Here is a 21,043-nt window from a genome sequence, read left to right on the forward strand (position 1 = left end):
GGATGAGGTGTCCTGGGAGAAAGCATGGGCATTAAAGACAAGAGGGCTAAGACTGTGCCCTAAATTTAGGTAATATTAGAGCTACAGTACAGAAAGAAATACTAAAAAGGAGATTGAGAAGGACTAAATGGTGAGAAAATAGGAAAATGGGGTTTCCTGAAAACTAACAGAAGAAACTTGTGTTTGAAGAAAGGGGAAATAGGAAGTGGTACAATAAAAAGATAGGAAAAGACCAAGTACAAAGATAAACAAAAAATGTCTGTAAGATTTGATGATCTGGAGGTAAATGCAACTACTAAGAACAATTTCACCAAGGATAAATATTTTGCTTCTTCTTTTATTCAACATAAGAAACAAAAGAGAGGGGTTATCATCCAGGATAATTAATAATTTAAAGCCCATGGTTACTATTTTCTGCTCTGCTATCTTATAATGCTCTTACCATGGGCATTTATATGTATGCGTAAGCAAAAAGAATATGGTACCATGAATTTGCCTGGCTCTTTTCTACTAAATTGGTTTCCCACAATTTGAGGGTAAATCAGTTTTGCATTGTGGCTCCTTTTCATCTATCTTGATGATGAGAAACTGACAAAACTCTTAAAAAAAAGTGGTAGTAAAAAATTGATTGTTTCTCTACATTAGAACTGTTGCAAAATATGTAAGCTCTTGATTCCAAAAGGACAATTCAACCAAATGTAGAAACTAAGAAAGACTAAATCCAGCTAGAGATTAAAATCATTTTGATAATCTATTAAATTCATTCATTCATTAAGACAATGCCACTCCCCCTTACTTTTTTTTTTTAATTTTAAGAGTTTATTTGAGCAAAAACCAATTTGAATCAGGCAGCATCCAATCTATCAGATAGAAAGGAGCTCTGAGGAACTGTACAAAATGCAAGACTTTTACAGCAGAAGAGAGTGGGAAAAAGGAAATTGTACTACAAGGCACAAAAGGCAGGTTGGTTATTGCAAGGTCACTGTCCTTCAGAGGATGGCAGGGGTCTATCAGGCAGATTCCTAACTAGGGCTCATCAGGTAATTCCCGACCAATTGGTTTAAGATTCCATTTCTAGGAGAGTTGCAACTGTAAGTTAAGTCTTGGTTTGGTGATGTGGGGCTTAGCATATGTGACTCCATTTGGGGCTGATTGTCTTTTTTTTTTCTTAGCAATAGTTTTGCCTTTTCCAGACTGTCACATCGTTAGAATCATATAGTATGTAGTCTTTTCAGATTGGCTTCTTTAATTTAGTCATATGCATTTTAGGTTCCTCCACGTGTTTTCATGGCTTGATAGATCATTTCTTTTTTGTGCCAAATAATATTCCATTGTCTGTATGTACACCCTCACTTTTTATTCCTAAAAAGCCAGCACTTTCGTATCCTGAACCTGCACAATTATAATTTAGAGTAGTGTTTCTCTTTATACATTGTAACCAAAATAAATACAGTATGATTTCATAGTTCCCATATTCACAACTGTTTGTGCTGCAATCAATAGAGGTGATGTTATTTCATGAAATGATTAGGATAGATGAAATAATAAAATATAGAATGCCAGTACCTATTAATTTAACTCATATAAACACAAAATTCTACATAGTACAACTTTTAAAGCAACATTTCAAAATATGATTTGAGTAAGGTAATTTTTTAAAAATATATATATATAATTAAAACTCAATTAGGAGAACTAAATTAGCCTGATTAACACTCAATAACATTCAACTTCACTAGAAAAATTCCCACCATCTAATTTAGTTTCTCTATGAAGCTGGAGCTAAAAAAGGCTCCCTAAATGTTTTATTTACTGCCCAATTTCTAGACTGTCTGTACTCAGCATTCACAATAACAAGCTGATGCTAATAAGCCATACATAAAGATCCTACTTATTAAAATACAAATTAGGCACCCCTTATGTTTATACATGTGTACGTACAATTAATATCGCGGGCTTAGTTGGAAACAAAATTGCTTTAGTTAACCAACCATTGCAATGCAATCAAAAGAGATTTCAAAAGCAACTGGAAAAGATCTGTTCAGTAGAAATAATAGCAATTATTTTATGCAGAACAATTAATTTTCCAAGCTCCTTTTTCCTTCTCCCACCTGCCCTTAATAAAATAATTTGTCCATCATAAGTGACATGAGAGGTGCCCTTTAATGCCAGTAAGTTGCATGCAGACCTGAAAGGCAGCTGGTAGACACAGCTTATTTACAAATATTGGTTTGAACTTGTAAATGCATGACTGCATAAATCTTAATCCATTTAGAGTGTATGCCCTTTGTTCCCTCAATTGTACATCCAATTGGGAATTAAGTGGAGCTGAGGGAGAGTGTGAATTACAGGAGCCCTTTCTTGTTGCCAGCATTTTAGTGCTTTGCCTTTTGTTCTTGTTGTTCTTGAGATTTCTCTACAGAACAGAGTACAGAATGTTAATCAACATTTTGCCTAAGTAATGTTAATGAAACTTCCCTACTTATACTAGAGGGAAGAATCAGCATATTATATTTCATTTTGAAATGTTAATGTACCTTTTAGGAAATTATTTCTGCCTTCTAAATCATCTTAGTGTTAAATTATTAAAGGGTGGCATTAAAGAAGTATTGCACTGATGCATACAGTTAAATGCCTTAAAAGATAAAAGGCTTATAAAGTTTAAAAGAAGGACCTTTTGGAGTACGGCAGCATTTAACTTCAAATTAAACATTTTTAAATGTTTGGTTAAGATATTGACAGAATTTCTGATTGTTTTGTATGTAATCACAAAATAAAGAGACATTTAATGTTGATGATTTCTAATTTCCAACCATGCATGAATTTGATTTTTATTATGGTCTTGAAGGATGTGTTTAAACCTTATTGTATGTATATGAATTGAAGCATCATCTAGTTTATCAGAAAAGAAAAAAAGGAAAAAGGGAGAAAGGGTCTCTTATGTTTGCGCTATTTACTTATTTGAATTTGAAGGCAATTTTCATTCAGGTTCTATTCTTCAAATATAAAATCACTACTATCTCAACTGTCTATCACCTATGGTACTTCAAAGGGAAGTGCTACTGTAAAGACTTTAGGGAAAATATCAATTGTCAACATGCAAACTGTGACAGATATGTGTCCTGTGAACATCATTTATAGTCCATCAAGAAGGGTACTGGGGAAATGAGTTGACAGGGCTCTGAAGTTCTCTAATTTGTTTTCCCTTTAACAGTCTCTTCTAATGTCAATCAGTACATTCATAAGTCCTAAATAAATTGTGAGGTGATCTAAGGGGAAATTTAGAACAGAATTTGTTCAAGAATTCTCCCACACGGTGACGACTATTTGCTAAGAACTCCTAACATTTACTGGGTAAAGAACTTATTTTCTATTTAACCATAGAAGATCTAGTAATGGCATCTGTGTCATTGTGGAACTTATTTGTCCTCTTGCATGACTTTTCCTAGCAGTACTTCTGTTTGGATATAGGCACTGAGAGAACAGATAAAAGGAGTTACATTTCAAGGTAAATTTTTACACATTTTGACATCCGACAAATATGAATACTGCGTAAAATTGTTGGTGTGTCACAATTTAATTAGCTTCTTTTTTTCTTTCTTAGCCTTACAATTGATGATGGTTTGGATTCAGTAAAATAGAGTAATGGCTACCACACACTGAGAGTTGCTGTGTCATCTACAGTGGTCACCCATTACTTTTGTGAGGAAAAATAAATCACTGCCAAAATGTTAACTTAGTGTTAATGAGCCAATATATCTGGAAAAGGAAATTTTATATACTACATTCCTATTTGTAAAGTTACTTTTAACACATCATTTCTCCCTAGAAAGCTGGAAAAGACATACAACCAATAAATGACTACATGAAATATTACCAAATTCCTTTAATGCAAGAAAAGCTTTTTGAAACAGCAATAGAATCTATATACTATGCAATCTGATTTGATGAACTTAATGATTTTTTGGAGTCTCAGAAGTACTCAGGATTTAAACTAAAACAGCGCCAATTTATATACCAAGACTAGGCAGAATACAATGTCTAACTTCACAAATATTATGCCTTTACACTGCTTTTACTATGCCACCTCTAAGATGGGGAAGAAAAGTAAATGTCACTAGTTATTAGTTCATCAAATGGATATTTATTGGGATAAATTACTTTGGCTGTTTTTGGTCTATTCAAGACACACAAAAAAATGCAGGTTTACTTTCCTTACATCTAACAGCAACAAGCTGCACTGTAAAATCTTCACTGGATGAGCTTAAAATTTGTCCTCTATACTCAGTAAGGTTGTGTTTTTAACTTAATCACTGATTTTTTCTTTATATATTATGGATGAAAAATTGATCTTTCTTAATGTACCTATAACAAACAATTGTGGATTAAGCCAGTACCTACATGATACCAACAAATCAAGCAATATGATCAATTGAAGTGAAAGAATCAAACTGACAGTCAAATAGAGTCTCAACTGAGTAGACTAAGAGTTTGCTTAAGAAATATAAATTTGTGGAAAAGATAGTAAAAATAAATAATATCAGAATCATCAAGCATGAAATACTATTTAACTGTTATCCTACATTATTAGTGAATGAAGTATCATTTTCTATATTTTCCTTTGATAGACAATAAAATCACATAAACACAAAGTAAAAGTGCCAACTCCTAAACCTCAGTTTAGTGTTCTATTGAACCACAACTTTCTTAACCTTCAAATCTGAGATTGCTGTATTGCAAAACATTCAAAGACAATTGAACAGTATTATCAAGCTGTCACTCATACTCTAATCGTATTTTAAATGGGGAGAGGGGGGTTGACATCCCCCAAATGAGTTGTCTGGAATTTTTCTTTGATCAGAAACTAAAGAACTGTTGGTGGGAATGTAAATTGATACAGCCACTATGGAGAACAGTATGGAGGTTCCTCAAAAATCTAAAAATAGAACTACCATACGACCCAGCAATCCCACTACTGGGCATATACCCTGAGAAAACCATAATTCAAAAAGAGTCATGTACCACAATGTTCATTGCAGCTCTATTTACAATAGCCAGGACATGGAAGCAACCTAAGTGTCCATCGACAGATGAATGGATAAAGAAGATGTGGCACATATATACAACGGAATACTACTCAGCCATAAAAAGAAACGAAATTGAGTTATTTGTATTGAGGTGGATGGACCTAGAGTCTGTCATACAGAGTGAAGTAAGTCAGAAAGAGAAAAACAAATATTGTATGCTGACATATATATATATATATATATATATATATATATATATATATGGAATCTAAAAAAAGAATGGTTCTGAAGAACCTAGGGACAGGATAGGAAGAAAGACGCAGACATAGAGAATGGACTTGAGGACACAGGGAGTGGGAAGGGTAAGCTGGGACGAAGTGAGAGAGTGGCACTGAGATATATACACTACCAAATGTAAAATAGATAGCTAGTGGGAAGCAGCTGCATAGCACAGGGAGATCAGCTCGGTGCTTTGTGACCACCTAGAGGGATGGGATAGGGAGGGTGGGAGGGGGACACAAGAGGGAGGGGATATGGGGATATATGCATACATACAGCTGATTCACTTTGTTATACAGAGAAACACAACATTGTAAAGCAATTATACTCCAATAAAGATGTTAAAAAAAAAAGAAAAGAAACTAAAGAGATTTTCACTATAAATGAAACAATTCAAATATGTAACAGAAGTATTTTAACTCTTAAGGTCAGCCTTCTTCATTGTGTACCATGGATGTAAGAAGATATAACAGATAGCTAGAGACAAGATGGAGGGAGGGAGGAAGGAAGGAAAGAAGGAAGGAAGGAGGGAAGAAACTCATCACAGAAGAATTTCTGCGATTTGTATAATTAGCCCAGTGACTCTTGGAGCACAAAAGCAGTTTATCAAAAACGTATGTGCAGAAGTTAATATCAGCTGACGTTTCTAAAAAGCAGGCCAGAGCAGACGAAGGATAACTTCTAACTAATGTGGAGCAAATTAAATTTTAAGAGGCTTTAATGCATCTGTTCTAACTTTAATTGCATTGCCCACCGTCAAAGTGACTACAATATGCATGTCACTTCTTAAAAAATGTCACTTGTTTTTCAACTAGTATATTCATAATACCTACAAAAATTATTCAAATACTATAATTTAATGTTATTTTTCTGTTATTAATTTTATAAATACCTTTGAGTATGAGAATATTTCAAGGTATTTTTTTTAAAGCAACAAAGTATAGCTAGCTGTTTTTGTCCCGTAATACCTTAAGAGTCCATCACTAAAAAAAATATTTTAAATGCAATCATAATTATCCAAACACAAAACATCAATGTACTTATTAAATCAAGTGGTTAAAAAGGGTCCTTACTGCAAAATCCTCCCTCCACTGGTGGGCTGCTTGAACTTTCTCTGCTTCCAAAGCCAGGCGCTGGAAAGAAAACAAGAAATCTTAGAATTCAAATGACCACATGAATACATAATTGTTATATAGTGCTTGGGTTTTCAAATCAATTATTAAGACACACAAAAAAGACGAGATTCCTTATTCGTGATTCATAAATTCTAAATCATTTAATACTTTAATTTACTAAAGTTGATACATGTAGTCACTCTTCAGTAATATAAATAGCACAGTATTCTTGAATACCGTTAAGTTTACTACCTCCGCCATCATTGGCAGTAGTGTCCACTTCGAGTGTTTTCTATCAATGACTAACATTTCACTTGTTTTTTTTAAAAAAAGCTTTGATCACTATATTAATCTTAGTGGAATCTTGCTTTTCATAAATACCTTTACAGCATATATTTCTATATAAGTGGAAAGGAAGTAACAATGAGAAATCAATAAATATGTGTTAAGTGCTGTATAGGCACCTTCTTAATAGCATTTTTAGTTTTTTACCAAAAGCCACAAAAATGTAATAATTTTCTCCTTGCTAAAGTACATTCTTAAGAGTTTATTCAAATACCCATGAGTAACAAACAATCATAGTCCGTACATCTGAAAAGGCTTTATTTCCCCTTCACTCTTATATGCCAAAGTCGTTAGAGAATTCTAGCCTGACCTATTTTCCTTTAGCACTCTTAAAATGTTATTCCGTTAGGTTCAGCTGGAGATGAAATGCCTATTGTCAGCCTGCTAATGACTTTTTGTGAATAAATTCTTTTTTTTTCCCACTTGTCTAATAGTTTTTAGAGTTTTCTCTTTGTATTTTCTAGTGTTATTATCATGTTCTCCGTGTGCTAAACTTTCACAAGACACAGTAACATTTAGTGATTAAGAACAGATTTGAAACCTGACTGCCTGGGTTTAAATACCAACCCTGCTGCATACTAGCTGTGCGAACTTGGGAAAAGTTAAGTCTCTCCTCCCCTTTTCTAATAGGAATAATGTCAAAATCTGCCTCATGGGTTGTTGAAAGGATTAAATGAGATACTATATATAAAGTGCTTAGAACAGTGCCTGGCAGACAGTAAGCAAATATATATGTCAGCTATGTAACTATGAAGCACAATTATGATTCCATTTGTACATTGTGTCCCTTTGAGTACTGAGTTCACCTGTAGCCTGCCCCCCACACAGCTAGGAGACAGGCAAAATGGGACAAGTATATCAGTAAATATAATAAATATATTAAACTCATTTATTAGGTGATAGAAATGATCAGGTTAGGTTTTAGAAAAGTATAATCTCATAGTGGTTTGTTGATTCACGTTTTTGATCTTTCACTATGAACTATACGTCAGTGTGTGCTCTTGATGTGGAAGTCTAGCCCACACTGGGGAATGGAAACATCCCTTTCGACTAGTTTTATATTAGTGTATTGGCTTTTATTCCCTCTTATTTAATATTATAATCATTTTTCTAAACTCTTATATAGGTATTACCAATGACTACAAAATACTGCATAGTGGGAAATCTCAAGTTAAGAATCCCTAAACTGAATTAATTTAAAGGAAAAATTCTCCAGTGTGCTTAAATGACAATGGTTTCAGTTTATCAACTACTAGGCAGCAATGGAACATAAAAGAAGCTAGTAAATGTAAGATACTGTAGCAGGGAGAGTAACCCAGAAAAGATTCTCTATCCCTACAAGGTCAAAAACCTAAACAGAGAAAAACCAAGGGAAAAATGTATACATCTCAGTAATATTTATCACAATATTTTTGGAAACTCAAATTCCGTGTGAAAATGTTGCAAGAAAGTGAATAAAATGGCAAAACAAATGGAAATGGAAGCCATTTCTTTATAGGAAAACTTTAGTAGGGAAGATAGAAAAAGAAAAGACAGAATGAGAAAATAAACACAAAGGCATATTCTTGACAAAATTCAGAATATAAGTCTTCCCTCATTTTTAACAGGCCACATAAGAACAACTAAATTGTTCATATGTATGGGGCCAATAATAAAATTAAGCATTTTGTGAATTTAAACAAAATACTGGGTAAAATATAAATAAGTTAAATAATTTTTTAGATTAAGAAATATTAGAACTCTAAAATGTCTTGAAGAGGGATATTAACATGTTTTCCTCACGAGACGCACAGAAGGAGGCTGCCATCCCAACAAACAAAACACGTTGGGGGACATTCACCCACAAGGCCATACGTGGTTTGCAAGACACCAGCTCTAACTCAACCATGCTGTGCTCTACTCTGGAGAGCAGGAGAAGGTATAACTTAATGATCTGACTCAGAATCACATGGCTTATAATATGAACTTAATCCATGTTTAATAAGCCATAGTGACAGTAATCATCACAGTTAATTATTTCTAGGAAAAAAAAGTTAAAGAGGGATGAACAATGGTCACAAACTATCAGACAATTCTCCTAGGGGGAGGAGAGTCCAAATCATCTTTATTTCTAATATATATATATATAAACACTAATTTTATCAAGTAAATGATATTTATTGCAAGATTCTGAGATAGTTTTAGAAACCTAAAGACCTGTAGTTATGTGTAAGAAAAAAAAAAGTGTATTTTAAAAGGTTAGCTTAGAGTTGGAAAGTTGCTAAATTTTATATCCCCAGCTTGGAAATCTAGGGATACATAATCATGAAAATGCACTACTATTATCTTCTTTTTTCATGAAGAAATTAATTTTTTTTTTTTTTTTTTTTTTTACCTAGCAGATTTCACGACAAAGCAAACTACAGAACTTTAGAGACTTAGCCTACCTTGGGGAGTGATACAAATAGTTGCTGATGGTGCTTTTTCTTCTGGCAAAAGACCAGCTAGTCATGACTCATAGAAAACTGACATGTCTTCTGGACACTGCAAGTCCCTAATTAACTTCTATTCTAGTCAACTGACATTTTATTTTTAAAGCCAATGACCTACCATTAAATGCCACAGGCAAATTGTGTTAAGACTGATAAAATTCCTACCTAATAAAATGTGAATATTTGCTCAGTAGGACATCCCTGTTTCCATAGTTAGCTATATATATATATATATATATATATATATATATATATATATATATATATATAAATAGACCCATAGCAATAACCTACTTCAGAAAAAGAAAATGTATCTTTTCTCATTTAATTCATAGTACAGTTTAATATAGTATCAAACATTAAAACCAGATGGAGAACCAGACTGAAACAAAAAACCCAGCTCAGCGTAAATACCTACAAGAGAAAATTGAAAATTCTGCTCATATTAAGGTAAGTGAGAAAGTTTCATTAAACGGCTTTATTATAAATGAAACAGCACATGTATATATGAAAATCCTTTGGGTATGGAATGATAAGTAGATATACAATGTCATAAAGGTAATAATAATATGTACATCCCTACCTACCTACTGGTTTGAGCATTTAAAATAAAAAACCATTTTAAAGACTATTTTAAGGACTCACAAGTTTAACAAAATGGACTTGAACATAAGCCTTCCGACTCCAAAGCTTATTCTTATTCCACAAGACTGATCTTTAGTTCCCACTAAACCCATTAAAGTGTTAACATCACTTGGCATTCATAGAATACATGAAGACATAGTAGTATCAAAATAAAAAACACTGGTAGAAAACTATTTCAGATTAATGGAAAATTTCCCAGTAATTTTTAGAATTTGCTAAAGGCAAATTCTAAAAACAGCACAACATGTCGTATGTCAATTTGGAAACTATCTTTACATAAGTCTTGCCCTCAGATCCTGAGAGAATGCTGCTAATCAGAGAAAAAGCTCTTGATATGCAGTGATCTGCAAAGAAAAAAAGAAAAAGAAAAAAGAAAGAAATAGATAATGGGAGAGGTTTTATCAGATCAGAGAAAGATCAGCTCCCTTGAAGGCCTATTCATTCTCAACCTTCACCTTTTTGTCATATCTTTATCTCTTCCACTAGCATTGCATCTGGCAAGTGATATGAAAGTTTAATAAAAGCAGTATAACAGTACAGTATAAAAAGAAATAATTCTATCATTCTCCTTAACAATACTTAAATGTATTTTTTTCTTGGAAATAAGTATTTTCCAAACCTGTAAATAATTTGCTTCCTAGACTGTATGTTTATTGCAGATGAAAGATAAAGTTCTCTGAAACATTTAATTACAAAGAATTTTCTTTTGATAGTTTTGAAAGTAAACCTTCAGGGATCATATGACAGTTCCGTTAGACTCCAACAATGTTGGTATTTATATTAATAATATCAAGAATTGAAATATCATTCAAAGAAACATCTCTAATTCAAAATGATTTCTTTGGCTAGTGTATGTCAAGATTTTTCGTTCTAATAAGCAGGTAATAGTTATCCACAACAGACTTACCAGTAAAATATGCGTGTGTTATATAATTAATGTTCCAATAGTTAACACCCAATAAGGATGAACAAATTATTGTATTATGCCTCTGTTGACAAGTTTTCCCTATCCTCATCAAATGTTCTTAACATATCAAAAAAATCAGGATAATCATTTGAATGGTCTAACAATATCTATTAAAAATAGCAAACTTACGTGAAAGAACAGACTTCTATGTTCTGAAGAAAAGTCTACAGGTGCCATCAATAACTTTGGAGCTATAGTTAAAATAAGTATGCGCTTTTGAATCAGACAGATCTGGTTTACAATTTTGGTGCTGCTATTCACTAACTATAGAATTTAGGCAATGGACTTAACATTTTTCAGCATTTAACAATAATATCTACTTGATATATTTTCTATTGGTATGCTCAATACCTAGCATATTATAAACTCAAAGTTTTACTTTCATTTGAATCTTACAAACACAACTACCTAGAACAGAATATGTTAGAACTGTAATCACTGATGACCACTTCAATATGTACATAAGTGAGTTAAATGAATGAAAACATCTTAATGGTCCCTAAATTTTCACTGTATTTTGTTCTGCAAGAAAGCTCTTATCTATGGAACTATAGGGTGAGCCAAAAGCAAATGCAGTTTAGGGAATATAGCAGTTTAATACAGTAGTCAATAAAATTAGTTCTTCAGTTTATTTCATTTTATTTTTACTACAAATAAGATGAGAAAGGAGAGCAGATCATTATGTTCTGCTTTCTCACCTTATTTCCTGAAATATTTTAAAAAAAAGATTGAGGTTTGACATTTCTTTTGCATAAGGTGATAGAAAGCTTGAAGACCTCAATAGAAAAGATAACATCATAACTCCATGAATATTTAGTATAATGTTCCATCTAAAAGGTAAAAATACTCTTTTCTTTCTAATAACTTTCACCAAATAATGGGAAACAATGCAAAATGTTCACTTAAGTTCACATAAAACAACGTATAAACAGTGTTTCTTTAAATTCATATAAATATATATACCCAGCAGAATTCTACCAAAGCCTTCTAACAACTTGTTATATCCTAGTGAACAGGGAGTTTAGTATGCAAATCTTCACGTGTAGAGAAATTGCTTTATACTTTTTTAAAAATCACACCTGCTATACTTACGTATTGTTTAAAACGTTTTTATAAAGGAACATTATTGGTACTTTGAAAAAAGATCTATTGGCTAAAGAAGCCAGGCTGGAAACTGGGATTTGAGAAAAGTTACAAAAATTGAATAGGCTAACTAGGATGAGTTTTACCTTTGGCATGTTTTGACACCTGATGACTGTGATCGCTAGGTAAATGTACATCCTGACTGGGAGGATGAGAAGTACAGTGTGCATTTGCTCTTACTCAACAGACATTTACTTAGCACCTGCTACATAGAAGCATTCAGGAGAAACTACAGGACTCAGTTCCTGCTTCTAAAGGGAACTGCCGTACATTCATATATCATATCCTATATAACATACACTCGCACACACACTTAACAGCATAGGATCAGTGTTTGACAGATGCTTTCTTAATGGTTACAATATACATTTGTTAGTTTTAGTTTAGTTACAGTGGAATCAGTGACATGGTGAATAAATTTTTTAAAATATTGCTTTTATCAAGAATGGCAATGTCTCAAAAATAAAGAACAGGAAGGATTCTAAAAATAATGAGTACTGCTAGCCAATGACAAGTTTTAGCCTTGGTTCTTTTTATTTGTTTGGTTTGAGAGGAGATTAAAAGCACTGAAAAGTATAGAAACAATCTGGAATTCATCACCCAGAATTCATTTTTATCTTTAATTAAAATTTGCTTTATAACTTTTAATGTGAAAAATAAAATGTTACAAATAACCTTGAAGTTCACCTTATTCATCCCTTGACCGATTTCCCTACCCACAGCAATCACTATAAATGTATTTGTCTGTATCCTCTGGCATTGTGTGGCATGCATTTTTAAAAATTATGTGAACGTTATCTGATACTGATATTGTTGATTCTTCTTTCTAATAGGCTGCATGCAGGTTGAATACCGAAGAGAAACTCCACCAGCTTCATGGGGGGAATGATTTGTCTAAGGTGAAACCTATCACCCTTGCAAGTGATGGTTTAGATTGGACAAGAGATTTGGTTAATGTCAATGAGTTTCGAGAAATGGTTTGCTGGTGGTTTTGGAAAGTAAAGATAATGCATGGAGGAGGGAAGAACCCTCAGGGAAACAAAGCTGGAACCATCTCTAAGCCCCCTTTTCAGCACCAAAAGCCTATGCATTTATTGCATCCTTATCGTCAGAACACAGAATAGGCCTTATTTGTAAACATAGTCCTACCTGTTCCATCTCTCCATCAAGAGATCATCATTCTGTTCTCATAGGCGCTACTCATGCAGTTTGAAAGATGTTAAATCAACACTTAAAGCAAGGCAACTTATCCAAAGATATGACAATCCCCTTTCAATATGGTTCTATGGCTTAGCAAGCCCACTCTTACACAGATGACTAAATTCTGTTTTTACGTTTTACTTATGCTTGTCTAAAGCATACTTTTGCAGACTTTCTGCTTTTAATGACATGAAACATGAGCACATAATTATAATCATTATCTTTCTTTTTTTTCAAATCATTTTCCTTTTTTTAGCAGGGTAGACCCAAATTGATTCCAAGACACACAAGAAAATGTGTTTTTTAAAAAATAAAATCCAATTTTAATTTAGAAAAATATATTCCAATGACTTGAGGAATTCTACCAAACCCGGTAAAATAACTTAGCATCAGTTCATCTACTTGAGTTTATGGAGGGGTTAAAAAAAAGGAGTTTGCCTTTTTGAGCATTGCTTCTCAAGTGAAACAGAAAAGACTACATAACATACAACTTTGAATACATATTTTGATTAAAATTATTTGTAGACTGACCAAGTAGAAATAAAGTATGTAATCTTGCTATTTATGTCTACTCAAATATTTTAACACTTCTGTACATACTGGAACCGTGACATAAGTAGAGGATTATCAAGATTAATAGCAAAACATCAATTTTTGACTATATTAAGCAAATCATATACAAATCTTATACTGTACTCATAAGGTACAATGTAAGGTTACAGATTATTTCTTTTAGATTACCTATCATTTTCCTACAATTGATTTCATTCCAGGTTATATGAAATAAACATTTTATAATATGAATACTATTTTTCTTTCTAGTGTAAGATTTAAGGGCATATAATATATGCAAAACATATAAATAAAAGTTGCTGAAATCAAGCCAGTCATCATTTATTCTCCTATTTGTGGCCCAGTGAAAATTAAATCTTTTGGAACATGGCTTCTGGATCTTGTTGTACAGATTTCAGCCTGGATCTGCCATATTCAGGAAATGCTTTTGAAATTAACCACAAAGCTTCAAGTCTAATATTCCGAGATATAATTAGCTCCAAATAAATTGGCAGACTCTTGGAATACATAAGCCAGGTAAAGGAGATGTCATCTGGTAAGAACAGCAAAACTCTATCAGTAGTGAAAGTAAATTAATACACAACTCGCAATTATCACTATCTTTTTCTTGGCTCTACAGCACCAACACTAAAATAAAAGACTGTTGAACTGAATATAATTTCTATATCAGCTCTACACTTTGACACATGAGAAGAATCACCAGATAAGCCTGTTCAAATCACCTGGACCACAGACAAACCCACTCAACCCCACAACCATCCAAAGATTCTGATTCTATACTTGGTATCATTCCCAGAAATCTACATGCTTAATATAATACACCTTTTCCATGGACTAAACTTTGAAAACACTCCTCTAGAGGGTAACATTTTTAGCAATATTAGACATATGGATTTAATTACTCTGAAAAACACCATTCAAAATAGAAGGACAATTTGATAGACAGAAACAAAAATAACCCACTAGTGCCCTATCCTTACACTATCCTGACTCCCATCACGTAATTTATCTCTCTCCATCTTTTTCTGTTTTTTTCTCTCCCTTCCTGCTCCCTCATTCCCTTTTCCCTCTCCTCTCTCTCTCTCTCACCCACTTTCAATAAACTACTAAATGCGGGTTCATTAGGCACAGGACACAGTTCTTTCATGTCTGTACACACCCAGTATTTCACACAATGTGTGGCAGAGAGCTGACGTTCAATTGCTGTGTGTAGAAATGTATAAGTAATCATTTCCAAACACTGTCAAGGTTTTATCTCAGTTGTATCAAGATTTATAACTAGGTTCACTTACATTATCACCATTCATTATCGTGATACTTTGAGAGGCCACAAAACTTGTTCCCACATGACAAGCATATTCCTGAATCAATACATCACTACCTAATTCTTAAAAATTGCTGGATTAATTCATCACCACCTGATCCTTAAAATTTAGTAGAATTTGGCTGTGAATGTGATAGGGACCCAGACTAATCCACGTCATTCCACTCTGGGATTCTAGAACTAATCTATCGATATAATCAGTTGCCTTATTCTTTAAATGTCGAACACCAATGCAGGTTCAGAAATCCAAGAAACCACATCCACAATGGCCACCCGGGTCCATTTTGGCTGCCTGAACCATCGTTCCTCCATTCTGATTCTTAAATGATTTTAATTATGTCATCACTCTTCCCTCTGAATTAATCCTACAACCAATCACCGTTTGGGAGACAATTCTCCACGCGTCTCTCATGTTTCTGCACCGCATGTGAACAGAGGCAGGGACAGCCTCTGCTCTGGATTATTTTCTCAAGAATGTTTGTGTAGCAAACAGCCTTGGAAGACAGAAAGTGTCTCCCTGCAGGGCAGAGGACAGATTTATTTGTTGCTCAGGAAAATAAAAATAATCCTGTGGGGTAAAATTTAGGCAGGCTTGCTGGTAGGCGCCCTTTAAAAGAGTGGGATTTCCCAAGTTCAGAGTTCAGGGTTCCTCAGCTGTGACACCAGCTCATGGCATAGGCACTGTCCACCTGGGCTACTCAGTATGGCCCCCTAGACTTGATGGTCAGGAGTTACCCGTGGGAACACAAAGCCCATGCTGCCTCCTGTGTGGGGAGATAGAAATCCATTGCATCCAACTCAGGGAGGCTCCTGAACCAGTGAAATGCTGGTTGGCTAGCTTGTTAGCTTGCACGAAGGGTAGAATCTCAGATCCTTCCCACTACTTGATATACCATATCTGGTTGAGCCTGCTTCCATAAAAATGTTCACTGGTCCATCTCCATATCTTCAAACTTCCACCATCAAATAACGGATGTAATCTTTATTCTGTCTTCAGTTCTTTCCTGAGCATGCATTTTGCACCCTTCTCAAAGTGTGTCTAGACCGGCAGGGGCAGCACCACCTGGGAAAAGGTTAGACTCCCATATTCTTAGATCCCATCCCAGACCTACTGAATAGAAGCTCTGGGGGTGGGTCCTATCAATCTATGTTTTAACAAGACCTTCCTGTGATTCTAATATGAACTAAAGTTTGAGAAGCACTGTTCTAAAGTAAAAATGCATAGCACTGTTCAAGCAGAACAATGCTATTACCTTAACAGCAAGCTCTTGAAGCTGTAGGAAGTAAAACGAGAACAAACTATTTGTTCTAAAGCCCTCTTTTTGAAAAACCAAACCTTGTAAATCAGACATACTGGAGACGATTCAGAAGTCTAAATATTCCCTTGTATATATGTGCCACATCTTCTTTATGCACAATATATCTGTATCTTTAGCCACGGTCTAAAATTACCTTCTCTTACAATTTTTTTCTTTGAAATATATTATTGAAACACACTGCCTTAATCTGCCTTAATTTATGGTCTTTACAGTTCTCTCCTTCCTTCCTCCCCTTCTTCCTTCCCTTCTTTCTTGTATACAGGATACTAAGTGGGTTAAACTTGCTTAGTTCTTATGAGCCCACTACTCACAATTTGCAGGCACTTTTATAGGCCTCAGGCTTCATTTTGTTTTTCTTATGTTGGTTGGCAAATACAGCATAAAGCACAAAAGTTTATGCAAGTCAGAAAGGGAGAAATTGCTTTACTTATAAGAAAGTGATCAAATTTTGTAGGAAGCAGGTAATATAAAAAAAAACTGGTGAAGTATGCAACCACTTTTAAAAAGAAGGAAAAAGATGTGTTAAGACCATTTTTCACTGTCAGATGCTTTGCATGAGGCTCTGCCTTCCTGTAAATCTAGTAATGCGTCAAAGTTCTCATGAGTTTTACTAGTCTATGAAGAGAGTAAAAATACTATTTAATTGAACATGATGCAAATTGACATAATTAATAAAAAAGATGTAGTATAATAGATGAGAAGTACCTTTGAAATTATTTTTTTGCTACTTTATCTCTAATCTTTTGTTTTTAAGAAAAAACAGAAGGTGAGTCCAAAAGCTTCAACTCTCTTAAAAGACCATAACTAGACACAGGAATAGAAATAAATGCATCTGGTCACAGAACGTATATTTGTAATTTATCTTTAGTTTCATATATGCATACCTATGATTTTACATATGTAGTAATAAACTGAGAACAAGTGAAAAAAAAAAGATTATCAGGAAGGGCAGATTAAAAAAATCTACCAGGGCTTCCCTGGTGGCGCAGTGGTTGAGAATCTGCCTGCCAATGAAGGGGACACAGGTTCGAGCCCTGGTCTGGGAAGATCCCACATGCCGCGGAGCAACTAGGCCCGTGAGCCACAATTGCTGAACCTGCGCGTCTGGAGCCTGTGCTCCGCAGCAAGAGAGGCCGCGATAGTGAGAGGCCCGCGCACCGTGATGAAGAGCGGCCCCCACTTGCCGCAACTAGAGAAAGCCCTCGCACAGAAACAAAGACCCAACACAGCCATAAATCAATAAATAAATAAATAAAAATTTTAAAAAAAATCTACCAAATATATTTTGATATCCTAAAGTGAAAACTAACTTAAAAGGTTTATCCTGTCAGTAAAGGATCATTTTTTTATATAAAACTTATCCTTCAGCACATAGTAATCACTAAAGTGTTTATCACCATATTTCCCTTGTCATAATTTAAGAGTTTTAAAACAGCCTGAATTATTAACCCTCCAAATCAACTCACAGACAGACAGACATCCATTACCTTCCACTGCCCTGAATACTCTTTGAGCAGGTAGTTTAAGAGGGTAGTTACAACACATAAATTTAAAGTACTAGTAAATGCATTAACTTCCTAGTATTACATAGTAACTAAAGTTATTACATAAAGTATTCAGCTATTCTGAACTTAATTTTGAAGTTAGCTCTTATTTTTAGTTAAAATTTTGTGCAGGGCTTGTTCAACAATTCTGGAAACCATAAAAGATGTACTGACTTTGAAAATAGGGGAGAATTTATTTAATTTCTCTACGCTTCTGTTTCTTCATCTGTAAAACAGAGATAATAATACCTTTTCACAGAATTGTTTAGGAATTAAATGAGATTTTTGCTAAATAAACACAGCAGTGACATGTTCGTCAACATTAGCTTTTAGGAATTAAGAAGGGGAAAAAGGAGTTCTTTCACTTTATTGAAGGTATAATCAAACAGCTATCAATATATGTCACTATGGTCTAAGTAAATGGCAGTGTGTCCAAGGTCCTGTCAGATTACAGCTGCTTGAGCCACCCTCCAACCTTTTAATTTTACAATAACCATTTTGCATCTCCAGCTCCCCTCCAACCACCCTCCCTTTGATTCTTACTCTATCAAAGGAGATTTGTTTCCTTTACCTCAGGCTACCCTCTGACTGCCTGTAAACTATTTATCATTCCTGCCATGTTATCTTCATTTCTTTTTAGTTTTAAATAATTTACCTTTGAGTTTCATTAACTCTTCACAGGCTGCCAATGTGGTGAGTGGGTTGTTGGCTCAGAAAAAAAAAAAAAAAATCTAATCTTACACGGTAGGCAAATTTTCTATTTTGCTAATGTTGCTATGGAAATACTCCTTTTATTTTCTGTTTTTGCTAATACTTGGGGGTGAATGTATCACATTCTGTGGTAGATAAAAGTGTGTACTGTGTGCTCCTCCCCCACTTGTATAATTTCTCCTCCAAGGATTTGGAAAATCACTATGATGTGTAAATCAGTCAAATTGGCAAAATATGCAATTTACTAGGTTTTTTCAAATATCAGAAACATCATCCACTACTAGTCTGCAGAAAACATGCCATTCCTGTTCCTCCCTTTGACAGAGAAGGTGGTTTTTATTTTTTTATTCATTTTCTTTATTTTATCTTTTACTTTTTGGCTGTGCCACACAGCTTGTGGGATCTCAGTTCCCCGATCAGGGATTGGACCCAGGCCACGACAGTGAAAGCAGTGATATTCAGTATTCTTTGGTTTTTACTTTTAACTTGAGTAATATTATTATTTCTCCTTATCCTCAAGTAAGTTTTAACAATTTGAGTAAAAAGCTTCCAGTAAATGATAATATCAAATGTCTCTTAATAATGCTCACACTATTATCCTATAACTTTCTGCTCATATTTCTTAGATATAAACTTCTAAGAAGTGATAAAATTTTAAACCCTTGGCTCTCAGGTGGAAAGTTCAAGAAGGCTTTTATTTTTCCTTTTTAAGAAGATTAAAATTGTATATTCATTATACAAGGCACATGATGTTATTAAGAATAATGATGGTTAAAATGTGTGTAGCTCTTCACAATTTATGGAATTTCTTTTACAGATGGCACCTCAGGTGACCATCATAATGAGATAAAAAATAAGACGGGCTGACATCATTTTGGTATTTATTCTTTGCCAAGCACCTTATAGGAATTATGCCATCTGTCTTTCTTACAAACTTAGTAGATACATCTTTTATAGAGGAGTAGACACACTTCGGAGAGCCAGTAATGTAGGGTAACTTAAACAGCTCTGAGGTCTGTTTGCTCATCTACACATGGAATTAATGATAGTATCTACTATGCTTGTAGGATGGGATAATTCCTATAAAGTGCTTAGCAAAGAGACAATGGTGGAGGAGCTGGAATTTGAATAAGGCTACCTATTCCAGAGCCCTGCCCCTACCCTACCTTTTAAAAGAAGTTATACAACTTGCCCTCAATATCACATAAGTAGAAGACAAACTATGAACAAGAAGTAATTTCTTCTCATTCCATATTCAGCAGAGAGGAGCTCAAGTATGTATGTATCAAACAACCAATGAAGCACTTTAAAAAAGTCGCCCTCAGCATTTGATGTCTTGCTCATTTTCTAATTAGCAGAATTCTTTCACATCTGATTATTTTTCTGTCCCCACCCTACTGCACTCCACTGCTTTGCCATAGCATTTCTAGGCTAACACAACAGGTGAAATGAGATAAAGTTGCATCTAAAGTTGCGCTAATCTAAAACTTAGATAAGCATTATCCACCCTGATAACTCAAAAGTGGCAATGTTACTATCAATAAGAATGAATATCAAGAATGGAAGAAATGATCAGTTCAAAACAAACAAACAAAAAATGCACTGTGGAGGTAAGTTTCCCTCCTCAAAAACTCCACTAACTCAATCCTTCAAGAGAGATCTATGATACCTAATGATTAAAAAGGCAAATGAAGGGGAAGAATGGTGCCTAGTTTGGACACAAAGACTGTATCTACTCTGTCCAAGTTTGAAACAGCAGATGAAATGTTCCTGCAGAGATTTATTTACCCAAGGTATCTAGGAGCTTTCAATATACCTCTAGCTGTCCTTATCCCAGTCCCCAAGGACTCGTGAAAAAAATGCTAAAAATTATTTTACCAAAATCTCTGTAAGGGATTAATGGCCCAAAGTGCAACTTTGATGTGTGTTACAGAGCAAAGTGAAGTGAAGGGTACAGGGTGTTACTGTCATTCGTGTTACTGTGGTGTGACCAACCCAGCAGGCTCCAAAATGCCTCAGCCTGAAAGAGATGGAGGGTTATTGCCATATGCAGAGACAGTCTCAAAGAAATATGTTTGGGCAACTATGCTTTTAAAAGCTTATCACACTCCTTTTTTATCTCCAAGTTGAGTAACATGTTGGGGAACATGTTAAAGCAAAGGGAATAGAATGGAAGACTCCTTGAAAAGTGATCTAATAGCGATCATAATAGCTAACGAGTATATATCCATATATGATAATATGATGCATCCAAGAAAGATGCATGATGGATTTAGACACAGATCTGAATTCTAACTGTGGCTCCCCCTCTTATTATGTATAATCTTTAAACCCCAGTTTCTTCTCGTATAAAAAGAAGATGATGATCTCAAATATCCTC

General features: G+C 34.3%; 1 protein-coding gene across 10 annotated transcripts in view; it reads right to left on the minus strand.

The window, feature by feature from the left end:
- Window positions 1–21,043, minus strand: part of CACNA2D1 (calcium voltage-gated channel auxiliary subunit alpha2delta 1) — a 503,964-nt gene that overhangs the window by 220,046 nt on the left and 262,875 nt on the right. For all 10 annotated transcript variants that reach the window (XM_082473444.1, XM_082473442.1, XM_082473443.1 and 7 more), the window contains one exon: window positions 6,380–6,439. In XM_082473444.1, coding sequence (XP_082329570.1) covers window positions 6,380–6,439 — 60 coding nt within the window. The remainder of the gene's footprint in view (window positions 1–6,379; window positions 6,440–21,043) is intronic.

Source organism: Balaenoptera physalus (genome assembly GCF_965194825.1).
Source record: "Balaenoptera physalus genome assembly, chromosome: 8".
NCBI lineage: Eukaryota > Metazoa > Chordata > Mammalia > Artiodactyla > Balaenopteridae > Balaenoptera > Balaenoptera physalus.